This window comes from Symphodus melops, assembly GCF_947650265.1.
Source record: "Symphodus melops genome assembly, chromosome: 7".
Taxonomy (NCBI): domain Eukaryota; kingdom Metazoa; phylum Chordata; class Actinopteri; order Labriformes; family Labridae; genus Symphodus; species Symphodus melops.
In genome coordinates this window covers 17,550,848-17,567,419 of record NC_136697.1, presented here as the reverse complement: position 1 = coordinate 17,567,419, position 16,572 = coordinate 17,550,848, and the positions used below count along the sequence as shown (strand labels likewise).

General features: G+C 42.7%; 1 protein-coding gene across 3 annotated transcripts in view; it reads left to right on the top strand.

Annotated features, from left to right (window-relative positions):
* The window catches only part of LOC306827445 (zinc finger protein 521-like), an 88,045-nt gene extending 77,911 nt beyond the window's left edge, over positions 1-10,134 (top strand). For all 3 annotated transcript variants that reach the window (XM_079349268.1, XM_079349269.1, XM_079349267.1), the window contains one exon: positions 8,722-10,134. In XM_079349268.1, coding sequence (XP_079205394.1) covers positions 8,722-8,751 — 30 coding nt within the window. In that variant the 3' untranslated portion in view covers positions 8,752-10,134. The remainder of the gene's footprint in view (positions 1-8,721) is intronic.
* The last annotated feature ends 6,438 nt before the right edge of the window (positions 10,135-16,572 follow it).

Genomic DNA, 16,572 nt, shown 5'->3' with positions numbered 1-16,572 from the left:
CAGCAGTGAGAGAAGTGGAATCTTTCTTTCCCTCTTTCTCTCCCTGCCTGGTCTTGAGTTTGGAGTTTCTCCCTCTTTCTCCCTGACACTCTGGCCCACTCGCAGGCTGCCTGGGCTCCTCATCTCTCACAGTAGTCGGAGGGGTCAAAGGGCCAGTGCAAGCTGGGAGAAGAAGCTGCAGAGAGGGAGAGCTGCCACGGCAGGTAAAGGGAAGCAGGAACGATATTTTATTAATTTGCTGCTGAGATCCTGAAACAGACCAAAGGCTGTGACAGGTATCCAGTGCACCGCTTCACATCCTCCCCCACCGCCTCCCCCCGTGAACTCTACCCTGCGAGGGGCTAGCCAATTTTCGCCAGCCTGTCGAGATGGATGATGGGAGAGCATCCGTCTAATCAGCCCTCTCAGGACCCCCCGCCCAGCTGCCCCCCTCAGACCGACCAGATTGACTGACTCCTGGGCCTGTGTGCCCCAGAATCCAGATTCCAAAGGAGAATAATCTTTCTTTCTCTCTCTTTTTCTTTATTTCTCGCACACACACACACACACACAAAAATAAGCACTGAGATGCATAGACCACCATTCCCCTCAAAATTCTCCAGGGGACTCCACCATCACACACGCTCACACAGCCGCCATCCTGCGCATCCCTCTCCCTCACCCCATTAAAATATGGAGCAAAGTCGAGATATTTCATGAGGTGCTGATGGGGAGGGCAAGTGGGCTGGCTGTGCAGTGTTCTCAATGACCCTCAACTACTGCCCACCCCTTGAGCAACAAGGAGACTTGGTTTTACTCCATCCTCTTTCCCATATAACATTCAGTGTCTTAGTCACTTTAAAACCTGCTACGCCCCCCCCCCCCCCCCCCATGAGTCTGGGTGTTAACAGAGGCCACAAACTTGATCACTAACTCTCCTTTGCCCTTTGCGTTGGCCTCAGATACAGTAGTTGTTTTTTTTTACATGAGAGAAGGAACTGAGCCCCCGACAATGCTGCTAGGCTGGATTAATAAGCAAGATTCATTAACTGATGGATGCACAGTATTAGCCACAGCTTAAATATGACATTTCTCTGAGTGCGGTTATATTTGTAAAGAAACACAAGTTCTGCTCTGCCAGCGATGTATGATGTCTACTGGAGGGCTGCAATCAGAGACTCCACTGCCAGTGATCCCAAATTCCCCAGTGACAAGACCATGAGACTGAAGTTAAACAACAGTCCCTCTTCAGATTCCCTTGCCCCTTTTAACCCGACTGTCTTTTTCCCTGCTCCATCCTCCAATTTCATTATCATTCCTTGGAAGTGACACGAGATTGTAAGTCTAGTGTTAAGTCGGGGAGGAGAGGAGAGGAAGGACCTGGGTTGCTGTACGACTTCTCCCTCTCCTCAGACGCCCGCAGGACACGTACCGTAATTGGAGTGTCTTTTAAAAGGATTCCTTCAAAGACAATTCGAAGCTCCCTGGCCTTAATGAGTGCTGAAACTGACATGAGAGCACATCTGCATCATGTTCTACTTCCACACACAAATGAGATTCTCCTCTCCCCGTGTGATAGCCATTATTGCCAAGCTGTGACCAATTCCACAGTTTTAATTAAGCATATTTATAGGCTTCATGGTCAGCAGGTGTAAACAGCTATTTATGTCATATGGTCTGTCCAAGACAGAAAAAATGGGGGGGGGAGTGAGATGGACAGAGGGAGAAGAAAAAAAGCAGGAAAAGATGGAATCAGATGAAAGTACAATAAATGGGTAAAAAAAAATATAAAAAAAATATCCCCAACAAATATAATTTTTTTCAATGCATGGCATCTAAAAAGTTGACTGTTAAAAAAAATGTTTATTTTAAGGCCTTTCTTCTTCTACTTTCTTTTCATAAAGTCTCAAGAATGACGCGCTTCAGTATGAAGCACAGAGACTTTATTCCCCAGAAGTTTTACTTTTCTTTCATGAATTTTAAAATATGCCCCCAAACCGCCCTAACTGCCCTGCGTCCCTAAAGTGTCGCACAAAAAGCAAAGCTTTGTGTGTTTATCCCTAAGCGGCTCTCAAACACCCCGTTTTCCCTGAATGTCTTGATCTGCCAAGTATGACAGCTCGTCACGCTTTTGAAAGTTGTATATGTATTTTTTTTTCCCTTTCATTTGACAACTTGTTTTCTTCTTCATCACCTCAGGTGCTCAGATTTCTGTCACCATTTCAAAAAGTTTCACTACAAAATAAAAGAACAAGGAATTAGAAAAAAGAGCAGCGGCTTGTGCGGTGCCATCATTAATATTTAAGCTTATTTATAATTATGTACAACACTGTACACACACTGTAAACGGGGACATAAACAGCCTTAGATGAGTGAAGATGTATCACAATAGTGGTGTTCTAGTTTTGTAGGTGGATCAGAATTAGACAGCATGACAGACCTAATGATCCTGGGAGGATTTTCTCTTTCTCAGAGCCCGTGTGTGCGTGTATACATCTGTGTGCGTGCTGTATGTATTTGTCTTTGTGTCTGTCTCTCCATGGGACTGATATGTGCATGCAAACACATTGTCTGGAGGGAGACATGACAAAAACTCCCAGAAGCCTTTGAGCTGTTCTTTTTTTTTTTCTCTTTCCTGTGTTGCACCACTGGGGAAAGTTAAATCCAAACAAAGAGGAGACGCTCAGTGTGTTGTGCTGGAATCCATCACCGGATCTCTCCCTCAAACACGCCGCCTTCACTTTTCTTAGTTTTTTCTTTCGACAACTTCGATAAACACCACTTTAAGCGCTTCTCCGGAAATTCACTACAGCTTTAATTTACTGCCTTTAGTGATTTGATTTTCAAGCACGCTATCATGTTGTTGATGTTAACTAAACGCAACAGAGGCCAAAATACACAGCATCAGAACAATTATTCCCTCATGAATTTCATATTCACACATCTGCAGAGCAAAGTCTTAACTCTTCAGTTTTTTGAAGGGATTTTGAATGACACTGATCAATTAAAAACTCATTGTCTGACTCTCTCTATAATTTCACTGGGAAAAACATGATGTCAAACACCGACTCTTGCTTTCGCATGGAAGTGTAGATACGCAGGAGGAAAATTTAGTCCTCACAAATCTCCGCATTTGTGAAGTGGCATATCAAGCTGCACTGGAGAGGGGGGTGCTCGGGGGGAGTGGGGGGGGGCACTGCGTAGCATCCCTAGTCAAAGTCTGTCCCCGACTGAAGTGGTTAAATGTGAGAGTAATTGTGTTTTGTTTCTGGGACTGACATGTGGAACCCCATGGACCCCATCTCCCTCCCAGTGACAGGCAGAGATCCTCCCCCCTCGCTCTGTCTAATTAGAGGATGTAGCCCAGGGCTCATGTCCCAGGAAGACCCATCCCCCTCCCAAGATGGCTCCCCTAAGAAAGCCCTTAATTGGGTTCTTTAGTCATAGTCTTCATTTTGGCTGGAAAGGCATCTGTGTGTTGCTATCACCTCCGAATACAGTTTGTATCGCTCTCTTGTGTTGTTGTTTTTTTTTTCCTTCCCTCTTACTGGCCCTCTCTCTATTGCTTTCCCTCTCCCGCTCTCCCCATCTCCCACTCTCTCCTCACTTAATGAGGCCCCATAATAACACAGCAGTTGTGCAGTTGTTTTGCTACCTCAGTCAAACAGCGGGATCACTGCATAGTGTGTTTCTAGTACCATTCACTTGTCTACTTAGACAGGGTAATGAGTATCATTTGGAGCTACAAAGCACCAGCCCACAAAAAGGGTGGTCCGTCATCTCTGGTTACACCTCAAAAGCATTTGCTGGGGGTAGTTAGGCATCTAATCAAAGCATTTCAAGCCATTTGGATTTATTTTATATTTTTACAAGCGCTCAGTGGGAAAATGACCGTACACAAAATGACACATTGAAGACATTGAAATCTATCACTGATGTCAACTCCACCCTTGCTTGGTGCTGTAACCGTACAACCACCACTCCCTGGGCACCTCACTTCAAACAAGATGCTCCGTTACCAAGGAGACCAGGGCTGGTTGTGGCACAACAGCGTTTGGGGTCAACTCTCCCTACGGCCTGATAAGTGATGACTGTGGAGAATGCCAACTGCTGTATTATTTATTTATTTGATTGTGTTCTTCATTGGCTAAACTAGCCAGCAGTAAGCCTGGCCTGAGGTCAGAGCAGGGAAAGATTACTCCCTCAGTGGACCGGTCAGCAGCAGGGAACGCACAAAGGGAGGACTGAGTCAATACTGGACCCAGTTCAACACACCATTAGACATCAAGACACAATGCAGCACTATTTAGTTTGAAATAACAACAAAAAAAAGACACACTGCTTTCACAAAATTACCCGACTAATTGGGATATTTGTTGACATGCTCCATTCATATTTCACTCATAAAACCAACATGAACTACCTTCACGTCCAAGTGGTTTTGTTTTCTTAAAGTAACTCTGCAGGGTTTTTTTTAAGGCTCAAATGAAGACCACAGGTTCTTTGTTTTAGTATCATTTGATGACGTTCTCTTGTGCGTTAATTAAATTCCTGAGTGATGACTACGGGTGTGCACAGGTCTCAGTGGTTTTGTGCACACTCCCCGTGCTCCAGATGCAGCTATACACACTAACCGTATATGAACCATGGAGGGTAGCAGAGAAGCTCGGCAAACACAGATAAGACTTTTAATCAGAGCTGAAGACGAGGATGTTTACAATTTTGGCTTCTCCTTCAAATTTTTGATTATAGATTAACTAAATAGGAAAATGTAGCCGCAGGGTTTAAAAAAAAAAAAGACGGAGATAATGTGTTTAACAATATAATTAATTAGTTGCCTTAATGAATCATCTTTAGTGTGAGTAAAAATGTCCAGACTCAGAATAGTTTAGACTGAAATGCTGGCCTAGTTAGTCAACAGAATCATTGTTTTAAAATAATCCTTCATTAATGTGAAAAGCTTTGTAAGACTTTTCTTTTTAGTCTAAAAATGAAAATCATTTCAGAGAATAATCCAAGCTGTTTTCATGTAGAATAATTGCAGTATTCGTCAAATGTTTATACACGTGACCATTTTTTTTACCCCAGAGACTTTTAAACTTGTGGGAGTTATGTAAATCTTAAACGTCACAAAATGAATTGCCAAAGATTGTGTAATAACCTGTTCTATAAATGCCATTTTCAAAGCGGATCCATTACATTATATTTTTAGCTTCTTTAAATTAGGTTATTTTATTGACACACAACAAACTATTTAAAGCATGTCAACTCTTTTAATTAATCTATTTATCCCTGCTGTTTTTATTTATGCTTTTGTTCAGGGTAAATTCATGCATAATATTAATTCAGTATTATTTCCATGCATTGCGATTCTGCTGTATCCTTACAGTCTCTTCTTGTTACTGTTCTAGATTTAAGTGCACACTGCTTTGTTTGTTTGTTAAGCCTTGAGAAGGCCGGAGCTCTCAAAGTGGTTATTGCTCTCTCAGCTCTCTAATCACTCGATAAAATCCTGGTTTTAATGTTACATGCTGCATAGCACCAGGTGAAACAATGTATCTAACATGTGCTCTTTGTTCTCTGCAGGCATTAACATTATGCTAATCAAATGTTGTTAGCGTCCTATTTAAGCTTTACATGCTCACTCTGTGATGTTGGCGAAGTGAGGATTGTCTTTAATACAGCCGGATCAGATGAAAGAGTGTGTGTGTGTCTGCTGGTCCATTGGCCTTTCCTCTGCAGAGCTGATGTAAGAGATGCACCTCTGTTGCCTCACTGGAGACCGGCTACTATCGATGGAGACCGGAGCAATGGGGAACGACATAAAGAATGATTAGTTAATAAATCAACTCCCCAGCCTACTTGCACTTTCTAGCTCTCTACTTTTCACCAATTGCTCCCCTTTTTTTTTCTCACTCCTCTCCCTCTCTCTGCTGCAGTGTTAAATTCCTAAGACATGTTGCACCTGTTTGCATGGGTACACAAGACCCCCGCCGGATGTTCCCCCTCCTTTTCCACCACCCCTGAGGGCGTTGCAGTGGGGTGATGTAATCAGATGAAAGCGGTGGTTTAACGGTGGCACAGAGAGAAAAAGGAGAGGAGGAAGAGGCTCGCTCCAAGCCAATGCAGCCAGTCTTCATAAGGGAGAAGCGGGTGCGCATTATTGATCAGAGCAAAATTTAATTTAGTGGGGAATTGACTGCTATGGTTTACCTGAGCACTGCTACTAACTGGCCCTGTAGCAGGCCTGTGTGGCCAGCAGGTGGTTGAAAGGATTGAGAAGGAGATTAAGGGTTGGAAAGAAGGGAAGGAAATGGATGATAAGGGGAATGGCAGAGTTTCAGTGGGAATAGGAGGCATGGAAGGAGAAAGAGCAAGGATGAAAGCTAAAAGGCTTAATGGAGGGCATCTAATCCTAAATTGCAGCTATTCTGGTGTCACACCATCAGTGACATCCTCGTTTCCTTGGACATTTTTTGTCATTTTTTTGTGTTAGTTGTGAATTATGTCTCAAATCTAATTTGACATTTGTGGTTAACTTTCAAGCATTGGTGCAGAGGTACTTTAAGAACTTGAAAGGATGAAGATTGGAAAGTGAATTTCCACCTTCCCTCCCTACTGTCTTCCAAACTCACATACAGAACTGTTTGCAGCTTCTCTGTGGAGTTAAGTATCCACAGAGATAAAGGTATCAGTTTCATTTTCTTTCAACGTTTTCCCCCCCCCCACTTTTCCTCTATTTTCCCTTTAGTCTGCATGGCTGCCACAGCCACTGAAGTCGTTTAACACCGTCCTTGAGAGAGCCCTCAGTGAGAAAACTCCTGGCATGTTTAAGGAAAAGGTAGAATGCAGTGTGTGTCAGACAGAGCTGGGACATGCAGTGGGGGGAGCCATTCCCCAGAGGGGTTATTTTCCCCTCTAATAGCTGTTACGAGCCCTACATTATATCCAAGGAGCTACGTTCCTTTGGGGTCCACATACACACGTACACACACACCTAGACGAACTGGCACACTTGCACAAAGGCATGCACACTCAGTTGAGCACAAATTTCCCTCTCTGTTTCTCTCTCTCTCCACACACACACACACACACACACACACACACACACATGGAGTCCTAGCCGCTTTGCTCTCCTCGTGTCAATATCCTGCCATTTGAAGTCACGTACTGCAGGGGCTTTTGGGAGTCGCCGAGGAGCCAGGCTGACGGGTAATGGGCCGCATTCATTAATAAGGTTGCCGTGCTCCTGTCCCTCCTCAGCAACGCCAAGGATGTCTTCACCGGGGGGTAGGAGGGGGAGGGGGGTTGGCGGAGTGTGAGGAGAGGGGGGGAGAGGAGGAGGTGAGGTGGGGCGAGAGAGCTTCCCGTGGGGAGTCTCCTCCCAGACTCACTTAAAGGAGCTTTATTTCAGCAAGAGAGGAGAGTGGGAAGCAGAGGAGCTGTCCGGGCCGCCTCTTTTAAAAAAAGAGGGAGAGTGCGGGTCCCAGACAAGGCACGCTAACCCTTACAGGGGTCACACCGCTGCTCCCCGTCAAACAGCTTATTACCCCACCTGTCGGGAAGTAATCGCCCTAGCTAAAAGGAAAGCTGTCGAGGTCTTTAAATGCTTTATATAGAGGCAGCTGAAAGGGTAAAGAGGGAAGGAATGAATGCGAGGGGGGCTAATAGTCATATCCCAGCACTAGCCCGAGGGATCCTGCACCACCAGGACTAAAGGTGACTGCTCTGGTAAACCTTCTCAGCGAGGTTGCACCAATCATTTTCACTTTGAGGTGTTATATTTTAAAGCTAGTTAAGCTGTAAATATGTCTTTTTCACATACTCGTGCCCTTTATTCTGCATCGACGTGTGCACCGGGATGTGTGTGTAGTTGTGCATGCATGCGTGCAAATGTCTCTGTGACAGGTGTGTCTAGTCCATGCCAGTTTAGAGAGTCCAAGGCCGTGTTTTAAACAGAGCGCAGCAAGTGGGGCATGTAGTTTGCATTAAAGGGATTAGCAGTCACTTCAAAAGATGACCTGGATTCAGCCCACCAGGGACACCAGTTACACACCCCCTGGTCTACGCTCCCTTTAAAGAACCTGGCACAGCTGCCCCACTACAACCACTCTCAATGGTCTGTATGTGTGTGTGTCTGCATAAATTTGGGGGACACAGCAAAATAGAGAGATGCTGTCTGCTTGTTATCCTGTCAAAATAACATTTGCACCATTGTACACCCACAGCAGTATGAAGGATTAAAGCACCCAAACTTTTTTTTTCTCCTGTACTGTACATTTGCTGCACATTCATTACATGACAACCCTCAGGATGGTTTCCATCAGGTGTGTCGGTACCTTGTTATGGATTTGTTTCCATGGACACAGCTTTTGACTAGGAGGCAGGATTTCTGAGGAATTGGATGTTATCTGTCAGCGGTCTTGTGCCTTTGTGTTAGACCAAGACTTAACTATGCCTAATCCCAAAGCCAACAACTATTGATCCGCATACAGATTTGACTTGCGTGCAAGGTAATTGGATCTGGACAACGACAATGTACCAATGTTAAGATAAACTAAAGAAGGTGCTTGTCAATTATATTTAAAATGATTTTTAAGGATGTTTAGAAGTTAGTGTCTTGGTTTGCAAGATGAATAATGTTCCGTTGTCCCTTTTTCGACAAAAGGAAAGCCAAACGAAAGATATGTTTGTTGTATGTGATCATAATGTTTCCCCTGTTTTCTTTTTGTGTCCTTGCAGAACCACACGTTGACTCAGCACAGCAGCTAACGTGGCAGAGATCACGACGCAGAGAATAATGTCTGACCGCCAATTACCGTCAGCGCAGTTTCCCACTGACTGTCTCGCACTGAACTTTCGATTCAGTTACACCACAAGGAACCACGCCACAGCGAGAAAAAAGAAAAGCAAAGAAAATAAAAGAAAGAGGGGGAAAGATCACAAATAAACCCTCTCTTTTCTTTAATAACTATTATTTCAAAAAGAAAAAAGCCAACTTGTTTGTACATAGAATTCTTCATGTGTTGCTTAACTACAGCTATATTGCAATCTTATACAGTATTTGCCAATGTACAGTTCAAAATGTTTGTCCAAAAAAGAGAAGAGGGTTAAAAAAAAAAAAAAAGATCAATGACATTGTCAATCAGACCAGATGGGACTCAAGCAGTTGTGTGATGGAGAAACAGGGTGCCACTGAGAGCAAAGGAAGCTGTAGGAACTGTCAGGAGGACTCTTTTCATCAGCACCCCTCCTGCTGCGCAGTGTGTCACTCTGTGTCCCAACATGGTCAATCATTACGGGACAGAAAAAGCTTGATTCACCAGCATTATGTCTGTGTGTCCGTCTTAATATGGCTGCCAGAGGACCAACGGAGAACGGCGGTGCGACTAATCTGCGCTGGAGTTCAGACAAGAGGTGCGGTGAGGGGGGGGGGGGGGGGGGGGGGGGGGGGGGGACAACAGCAAGAGCAGAAAAACAGGACAGGATGCTGATATATGCAAACGCAGTGACACAGATTTGGAAAAGGCTAGTTCCTCTGGCTGGCTCGTGAACAGAGGCGTGAAGCTCCCATGTGGCTCTCAGAGCATGGGGAAAAATCTCCGGCCCACTGACTCAACCTGTACATTTCTGTTGTTAATGTTTACTGCTCGTTGAAGCCTGGAGATTACTGGAATTTGTTTCCTTTTGTTCTGTTATCTCTACATATTTTTCACTGTGGGGAATTATCCAGTTGGATTTGGGGTTATGAAAGTGTTTCTCGGGGATAACGCGTAGTAACTAGACTGCGTCCCTGGCTCTCCTGGAGAGTGCCCAAAGTTCCTCCTTTTTTGTTTCTTTGCAGTGTCCCATTGCTCTCTGCTCAAGCTGGAAGCCACTGTGGCATCATAAAAAAAAACTTTAAAAAACATTCTGTTCTGTAACGTTTGCATTCATTAAACCTGAGATGCACTTTTGTATAAAAACTTTAATGTTTTGACATTTTGATTGAGAAATGTTCGTAAATCGTTTACAGGAAAATCACCACCTCCTGCAGCAAAAGGACAGATATCTCTGATGTTATTAAAAATGTATTGTACAAATATGGAGTTCTGTATTTGGCAGAACTCGTTTTTTTGTGTTGCACATGTGATGGAAATATTAAAAAACTGTATGAGGAAATGGCTTCTTTGTCCCTTTATTTTGTATCTGAAAAATGTGTGCGAGTGCATGCATACGCAATTAATCCATCAGACAGAAACTATGACAACATAAACACATCATCGTCTAAAGCTTACACTGCTTTTTTTCCCCATTGTATCAAATTGCATCCTATTTTCTCAGTCCCTCGTGGCTTTTGCTAACAAACATCTGAGCATCTTGAGGGAGGTCTGTGTTATTAATGACTCCATTACCCATCACCCTGTGCGGTCCCATTCCACACACCCATGCGCGAGGTCTATTTAGGGAGCCTCCAGCACTCCAGGAGATGGAGGGAAAGATTCTAATGCCGCTGCAGAGTGGGATGAAACCCGTGAAACAACATCTGTCTGTCCCAGCGAATGATTTATCAGCAGTGACACACAAGCAGCAAAACATTTGTCCAAGCTTTCAGTTTATTTTGAATACAGCCAGCTCAGCTCATAGTATTGCAACAAGGTTAGGAGATAAGATGGTGTCTGATTTGCCATACAGTGTTTGCATATTTAAATATAAATAATGTAAGTACATTAATATCGCTGCTATTTAAGTTGATGAGGTGATCAAACACATGCAGAATTGATGAGAAATAATGTAATCCCTCTGGATGATTGTATTAATGCTTATTTGTCAGAAAATGATTTGAATGCAGTTTGGTGTATGAAGCTTGCATAAATTTTGTATCAAAACACAAAATCAAACGTGCATGTTTCTTGTCATCTTTCATTAACATAATGGGTATCATCAGCAAATGGACCGTCCCTTTAACAGCGACAGATTTCAACAATGGGGCACAACCCCTCTTCCAATTCCAAATGGTACGGTCCAACATTAACTGTCATACTAAATGCAAGCTGGGCATCCATTAAACAACTTTGCTAGCATCTCCCCGTGCCAGGCACTTTTAATAAGCTTCAAGGGCATTTGAATGGGTCCAGAACTTTGCGTTGCCAGAGATGGACTGGCCCACATCATCCATTACATTAAATTGGGTGGCGGCCTCCAGCTCATATTTATGATTTAATTAAATTCACTTGTGAGGCGTATCAGAAGCACTGCGGCCTCCCTTTTAAAGCCAGCCTAAGCAGCACAACACACACACACACACACACACACATGCAGCTACACACATGAGTGCATACACAAGCGCTGTGTTTCTGACACTCGCCCAAGTGTTAGACTTTGTGGGCGCTTTGGCAGCGGCGTTCTCAGGGGCTCATTTAAAGCAATATAATTACTCAGCCCCAAAGTATTCTTCCATCAGAAAGCAGCAGAATGGATGGCTTGTTCAGAGATAACTTAGCCCAGCTGATCCTCTGTGGTGTCATCGCCTGAACATAACCTCACTGCGAGTGGCACTCATTCTGCTAAGAGCCTGGCCAGGGCTCTGTGAAACTGGGCGGCCAGGCCAGATGTTTGGGAGTTGCTGAAACGCCTTTGTTCTTGTCCAGGATGTGTGTGAAATGGCCTTTTGTATTTTTTCATTTGACAGGCTAATACCCACATCCTCAGGAGGGAAGGTGGCAGTCTGTGTTGAGACTTTATTAAAGAATGATGAGATCCTTCTGAACCTGTTCAGTATGTTGCTGAAAATGTGCCATTTCCTCCAGTATGAACAAACCTGGCACAAATGTAAGTATGCATTCAGCGCTCCATCCCTTGTGTTTCTGTGTCCTTGCTATAACTCTTCTTTGGTGCAAAAATGTAGTTTGGTGAAAACTCCACATTGTTAGGCTGTGCATTCCTCCTCCTGAAGGAGACCTCAGAGACCTCTTATGGCATTCAATATGTGCGCCCAAGCGTGAGATCCAGATCCATTTGGCCGGGAGATCCGCTGGGACTGTCTGGGGTAACCCAATCTCTCACACGGGCACTCCACATCCAGAGAGCCATCTTTTCACTTCACAACTGTGTCAGCAAAATGGACGCCTCAGCATCAGTGTGTAGCTCAGATACAAAGTTTGTAGATCAAGCACAAGGGCCTTTGCTGTTGTGTTTTATGTGTAGCCTGTGTTGTTGTTTTTAATATTATTTGCATGTCTTTAAAATCTAATTGGAGTAATGACAATAACTTTGTAAAAGATTTCACTTCACGTACCCTTATTACAGTAAATTAAAGTTGTATTAAAGATCTTTCCTTCAGGGTATTCAGATATTCATTTTTTGACCGGAGCTGTGAATATCATTTTTGATAGAATTGCCACCCTGATCTTACACTTCAAACCACTAAAGGAAAAAAAATCACTATTGATAAACATAAATGTAGAGGTTTATTTAGTGTGCGTTGCACAAATATTCCACCTATTAGGACTTTATTCACATAAAGTAACAAACTGTAACAATGTTGAATTTAAATGATTTAAGTTTGAAGGTTTACAGCAACTCATTTAAAGATTCTCTTATTTCATGAGTAAATACATGTTGAAGAACACAGTATTGGCAGTTGAAAGTCATGAGCAATTTTGTATTGTTCAATTACATCAAACTTTAAAATTCATCTTACTTGACAGTTGCAACACGATAACACGGAAAAGTTAAAAAGGAATGATTACTTTTGCAAGGAGGTATATAGGAAAAAATATCTTTCATCCCTTTATCCATTTTTTAACTGTATGTTGTTCAGAATCAGACAGGATTTGATCTGAGCACACACTGGGAAAAAAGCTGGTTATACCCTGGACGAGTCACCAGTCTATCACAAAACTCTTTCTTTCACACACACACACACACACACACACACACACACCTACACACACACACACCTACACACACACACACACATCCAGGCAAATACTCCTCTGCAGCCCCTCCTAATGATCCCCCCTGTCTCCTGAACTGGGAGAGCTGAAGGTGAGTCTCCCCCTCCAGTCATCTCTCCCTCTGCCTCACCAAGACAAACACTTGAAATAGACACAAGATTCTTTTTTTTTTCTTTTTTTTCTGTTTTTTTCCCTGTCTTTTTTCATGGATGGGACAGGGGAGGATTTTCAAAAATGTATTAAACAGCAAGCAATAAAAAATAGACCAGGTGGGGTCAAATTCGCTGCAAGTCTTCAGGCTCCACAGGCAGTGTGGCCCGTGATGTGATGATGATATGAGGACAAGGGAAGAGTCTAACAAGAGGAGGGAAGAGGGAAAGAAAGTATCAATAATGCAGTGTACAGCCTATACAGCTGACAGAAAAAAAAATGGAAAACACACTGCCTAAGAGAGACGAGGACCTGACCAAATTCAGGGCTGAGTCGCTTGAATGTCCCACATCAAGAATTCAGTGTTTAAATGATTGAGTTTTCTTTGAATGCTGTGGTTGGGTGTTGGGTGTGAACATTATATTATATTTAATTATGTTCACCTAGCTAAGATACAAACCAACTTCGGATGAGGTAATTCCACCAATGTGCACATAGCCCAAGAACTGCCTTAAAACAACAGAGATTTGATACATTCGATGTCTTTATCCGGCTTTTCAACAGAGCAGAAATCTCTGCATGTGAAATGTAGCTGGGATGTGAAACAATCTCTGCGCACTGACATCTGCCGTGTGTTTATTTAATGAACATGTTGCAGAGAAACACTGAGATGTGTTGCAAAAAAATGTGTCGAATGAGGCCAAAGAAAAAAAAAAAAAAAAAAAGGTTGTTTGATTTTATTTTGGTTATGTTAACTGTATTCATTTTCAGGGATCTGGTACGTCAGTTAAATACATTTAGTCAGTTTCAGGTTTATTTTCTTTTTATTGATGATGAACTAAAGAATGCTCCATAATGGAGCCCCTCGGGAGAAGGCCCTTATTCTGACTGTTTCTTACTTTCTGCTTTTTTCCATTTCTATATACTATCCATCCTTTTTGTAAAATTTTAAAAGCGCCCCCCCACCCTTCCCCCCGCCCCTTTTGTATTCCTTGTATTGTAAACAGCTCACAAAAGCATGACAAGGTCTCCACTCATGTTCCCCCTGCCTCCCTCTCTGTTCTCCCAGCTATTTGTTATTGTCTCCCAGTTATCTATCGCGTGTGTTTGTCTCTATCACGCCTTCTTTATTCTGTTTTTCCTCTGCGTCAGAAAAGCAAAAGTTAATTAAATATGGAACGAGATGGAGCAGCATCTCTTTAAACCATCATGTCATTAAAATGGCATCCCTGGGAGATCAGCTTAAAAGGAGTCGGAGAACAATGTCTTCTCCGTCAGATATTTATGGGTCTGGTTATGTAAACATGCTCCCTTTATTCTCTATGTATATTTCATGTAATTATCACTTTTTGTAGCGCTTCTCCCCTGAGACTGCAAGAGGCAAGAAGTTACTGGGGGAATGTCATTAGAAGAGACTATTGTTACAGTGCTGCTGATACACTGCGCGAGGAAAGAGGCATCACACCCGGTCCTGTGAAATCTTTTATCTATATTTGACTTCATCATATAAAAATCATCAATTTCTTGTTTCACTGTGTCTGCAGGAGAGTCTGAAAACCATGGCCTGTTTCTGCAGATGGCCACCTTTATTAAAACCGAGAAGGATTAAAGAATTTTTTATTCTTTAGTGATTTAGAAACCAATTCAAAGTTGGAAAAACCCTGATGCCCCTTACCAAACCTGCCCATCTTTTATGAAAGCTAAAAATCTCAAATTTCTTCTGCAGCAGAGGCCAATGAAGGTTGCTTGAAGACCTGGGTGTCAGCTGACAGAATCTGCTAATTAAGAGGCCTGGAGAGCCAGTGGGGGGCCTTATGAAACAGGGGCACCTGGGTTTCACAAGAGGGGGCCGGGAATCCATCGCAACTCATCTGTGTTGCACAAGCAAACCCATACAGTCCGCTGCAGCAACGTGCCACGAAGCGCTCTTTCATTCAGGTGTAATGTGGAATAAAACAAAAGCCTCCTCCCACGTGCCCTCTTGCTGTATATTTGCCATCGCAGAGGGAGATGTTATTGCATTGCATGATGAAACTACATGTGTCAAGGTGCATTTTATTCAAGACACTTGCACAGCATCATACAACTTGTAGATATAAACGGAGTCTTTGTTTAATGCAACTTTTCTTAAACTTAAAACAATGTATCTGGTATTCGTCCTACCTCATTTTAAGTCTGACAATTTTCACACTTATCACACGTGTTTCCATTTTTCTTGTACAATCCCGCTCATGATGCGAAACTTGAATACGAACATGTTTGCAAGTCTTGTAAACATATATCTGACTGATTCTTTCATTTGACAGCTTCTTGATTTATCTGCAACTAAAAAGACAATTGATAACAGAAGAATAGTTTGATTAGTGTATTTCAAGTTAAAACGTTTGATAACTCATTCGCTACTGCAAGACAACATTGAATATAGCATTCGACCACATCAAAGCTAACGATACTGCTTGATAGAAAAACACAATATGATACATATGAAGGGAATGGAAACTTCTAGCAAGGAAACATTCGTGAGCTAGCCTTCAGCAGTGTGAGCATGTTTATATTACTGTTTTAAAAGTGGTACATTTTGTCCGATTCCCTTTGATAATGTATTAGTAAACCTGCAGACCAGGAGGTTCAACATAAAGGTTATGTTTCATTTTGTGAAGAAAAGAGATCCTCGTGTTATGGCATCTTGCCTTTCTACCAATTAAATATGGACACAGTCAAATAATGTAAAAAATGTTAACACTTACACTGGATCTGGACTCCCACATGCACAACTTAATGTCCTACTCCTTTCTATTGTTCACTCCATTTTCTTTGATGTAGGGTCAAAATGTCTCCAAGTAATCTAAGTGGCTGTGACTTTAGGGACAATATGAGGTCTGCCATGAGTTCTGTCATTACTCTTTCACTCATCACGGGCTCCCGACCACCACTGAACCTGCCATATTGCTATCCAACCTGACCCCACAGACGCAGTAAACCTAAGTGAACCACAGTTTCCAAAGTCGACAGCAATAACCACTGCAGAATTGCTTTTAATCAACGTCTGAAATGAGGGTGACTTGAAGCGTCGCCCCATGCTGATTAAATGTAATTGTTTAATTGCCAAGTGCTGGGAACCCATCCTAAGAGGATTCCAATGGAATTATTTAATCTCTAGTCAGGAAGTACACTGCAGGAGAAAAAAGCGGAGGGAAAAACGGAAGAACGGAAAAGGCAAAAAATCAAGCAGAAATACTTTTTTTTTTTCTTTTGGAGTCTGTCCCTCATGAAATATTAACTGGGGTTTACATGCAGTAAGCTGAGAAAGTGAACAGCCTACGCAAGGAGAAAATGTACACTAAGTGATGCTACAACTTCAAAAGAGGTCACACTTTTCACCTGTATGTGCAGACTAAAGTGGTTTGGTGTTGTCTGACAGTTCACTTTTACATTCTACCTTATCTCTGAAAAACAAGTGTGATGGTTTGTAATGGTTTTGTTGTTAAAAAATGTTTGTCTTCCA